Source organism: Pundamilia nyererei, unplaced genomic scaffold (assembly GCF_000239375.1).
Source record: "Pundamilia nyererei isolate P.nyererei 1_Seehausen unplaced genomic scaffold, PunNye1.0 scaffold00119, whole genome shotgun sequence".
Classification (NCBI taxonomy): domain Eukaryota; kingdom Metazoa; phylum Chordata; class Actinopteri; order Cichliformes; family Cichlidae; genus Pundamilia; species Pundamilia nyererei.
This window is the reverse complement of record NW_005187520.1, coordinates 1,786,168-1,789,026: the sequence shown is the minus strand read 5'-3', so window position 1 is coordinate 1,789,026 and position 2,859 is coordinate 1,786,168. Positions and strand designations below refer to the sequence as shown.

General features: G+C 45.3%; 1 protein-coding gene across 1 annotated transcript in view; it reads right to left on the bottom strand.

Moving 5' to 3' along the window:
* Window positions 1-2,859, bottom strand: part of cand1 (cullin-associated and neddylation-dissociated 1) — an 18,854-nt gene that overhangs the window by 3,684 nt on the left and 12,311 nt on the right. The window contains exons 20-25 of the mRNA XM_005742312.2: window positions 2,594-2,729; window positions 2,325-2,501; window positions 2,136-2,231; window positions 780-949; window positions 535-699; window positions 184-291 (exon numbers count right to left, since the gene is read on the bottom strand). Of these exons, the coding sequence (XP_005742369.1) occupies window positions 184-291; window positions 535-699; window positions 780-949; window positions 2,136-2,231; window positions 2,325-2,501; window positions 2,594-2,729 (852 nt within the window). The remainder of the gene's footprint in view (window positions 1-183; window positions 292-534; window positions 700-779; window positions 950-2,135; window positions 2,232-2,324; window positions 2,502-2,593; window positions 2,730-2,859) is intronic.

The window sequence follows — 2,859 nt, the reverse complement described above, 5'->3', positions numbered from 1 at the left end:
ACTTTTGAGTTAAAATATATATTTATAATTTTAATAAATGACAAATTAAAAAGCATGAACATTTTTGGCCTCCAGGAACACCATGAGGAATCTTGGGGGTTATTTTTAACCAGGAAAAATCCTTAAAAGTCCACAATAAACAAATATGTTGGACACATTGGATCGAAACTGGTTTAAAAATACCTTTGTGGTACAGGTGGCCCTCAGTGGCTCCACTAGTCTGTCCAGTCTTTGAAGAACAGCACTGGGACACAGAGATGACAGTCTAGCCAGCATCAGGAAGGTCAGCATCTGCAAACACAGCAGCAGCTTCAGTATCTATGATTCAAATACCTTATGGTGTTTAAACATCATGATCTCAGATATACACAAATGACTCCTGGTTTTTCACTGGACCATAAATGAAGCCAGCCACTCATATTTGAGTTTTAATGGAAGGATTAAACCTGAATTTAATGAAAATGCTAAAGGTTAAAATACACTTATGGTTTGTAACTCCGTCCTCAGGATCCAGGCCCTGGGGCTCAGACACACCTTGATGTCGTAGTGGTCCTTCAGACCGTCCTCCACGTGGTTGAGGAAGGTGAAGATGTCGAGTCGGTCCAGGCAGCTGTCCAGCAGAGTGTACATACACTCGAACGCAGCCTTCCTAAGGTCCAGCCCATCATCCACCGTGTGTTTGAAGGGTCCCATCTCCACCTGCAGAGTAGTAGGACAGTAGTCAGACGCATGAACTTGCCCACTCCCAGCAATCGATTCCCCGCTGCAGGTGTCCTCACCTCTCGGATCAGCTCCTTCCGGACTTTGGTCTCGTTGTACAGCTGCGGTAGAACCGAGTCTAGCAGCTCGCGGATCAGACTGGGTTTATTGTGGGCGGCGGAGTTGAACGTTACCAAGGCAACACGCCGCACATTCAAGTCTGGATCCTCCAGCGTCTTCAGGAAATCACCTGAGGACAAAAACAGCCAATCAGACGACAGACAGAGGGGGAAACTTTCATTTCTCACCAGAGTGTGACAAACTCTGACTTTAATGATAAAAACATCAACTTCAGACATTTTATTGTGTTTAATTAAGAAAATAAGGTCTTCTTGTCACATTTAGAGTTTACATAAAGAAGGAGAAAAAGCCCTGCATCTATAGCCTTTCACAGCTGATCCAATTTTTCTATCATAACTTGTGTTTATTACAACTGAATGGGCGTTTTTACCACAATATTACTAAATATGTGTTAATCAGCAAATTAAAAGAAGAACCAAAAGCTGCCACCCCAAGAATAAAACAAAGACCAGAAGTCTGATAGATCATTTTCTAGTTTCACACACTGCTGAAAATTGTGTCTCCTGATTCTGCTCGCATCATCAGAGCGCCACCTTCACCTCGTGCAGCTGTGAGTATAGTGACTGTGATGACAATCAGCGTCTCCAAGTCTGAGATTAAAGATGGGTGGGAGCGATTTCCACCCAGAGCGTCAACCTGAAGTATGTCATGTTCACAAGTGATGGAAAGCCAGCAGTAATGCTAGCATTTGTGGTTTTTCGAGTTTTCATTTAATCACAGACCCTCGCCTGTCACCGAAACAATGAAAACATGGATATGAGCAGCAGAAAAAAAATTCATCCCCTGTTCTTGCCAACCAATGTTTTGACGACACAGACTAGACAAAAATATCTGCAACTGCCACAGCTACCCCTCAGCCTCCTAGTAAACAGACCTCTGGCATCAATTGCAAAATCACATTGTTCTGAAGTTATCGAATTCACAAGACTTTCAGAAAACGTGAGCCCTGACCTTGACCTTTAGGTCGAGGTCACCGGGATTCAAACTCGTCTGAGATTTTTAGCTGCTCCTGCTCACATTCACAAACTTCTATGTCCACACCGTCCAAACGAAACAACAACAACATGAAGCTTGTGGGTCCCGAGTTAAACATTCCTGAATTTCAAGCAGACCAGAGACAGCAAATGACACCGCTGACTGTCATACGACAAGACAGTTGGTCAGGCAACACTAACCCATCACAGAGAAAAACAAGAAGAGGAGCTCTGGGACAACAGTGTAAACAAAAACCAAAACCAAAAGAACCCAAAAGGGACCAAAGAAAGATAAATCATTTGGATTTGTGTGTGGGTTACCTATGCAGTTCTTCAGCAGTGGGTCAATGGGCTGCGGCTGGTCAGAGATGGTAAACTTCACAGCCGTTACCACAGAACTCCTGGCGTAAGACGAACCTGGAAACGTGCAGAAATCAATAAATCAGCGTTGATATTGATCAGCCTCATCGCCAGCAACGACCCATCTGATTGGCTAACCATATGGGTCACCTGAGAGCAGGTATCCTTTGAGGCGGGGCAGCAACGTCTCGGGGTCGATCAGCGTCAGTTTGCCCAAACACTCGGCTACCACGTTCCTGGTTCCCTCCTCCTGACACTCGCAGTGTTTGAGCAGCAGTGACCAAACAGACTCCACGTAGGGCTTCAGCCCGGAGACGGATGCCGAGCCTGCAAACAAACAAACAATGTTACAAACAAACAATGTTAAAACCAAACACACGCACACACACACACAGGAAATGTGATGTGTTTTTCCTCACTGATGATCTCTTTGAGCGAGTGAAGCAGCAGGTACTGCCTCTTGGAGGAGGAGATCTCCTGCAGGACGAAGGGCAGGTACTCTGGCAGGTTCCCCACTGCTATGCTGCCCAACGCGTACGAGGCCGCCGATTTCACCTGCGACACAGAGAGCAGGTGGCTTAATCTCCACCGAAACAACAGCACAGGTGAACAACCGCAGGAAAGCTCATTGCTTCCTTTGAACACATCACGTCAAAGATTAGCATCTTTTCCATCATCTTTATTT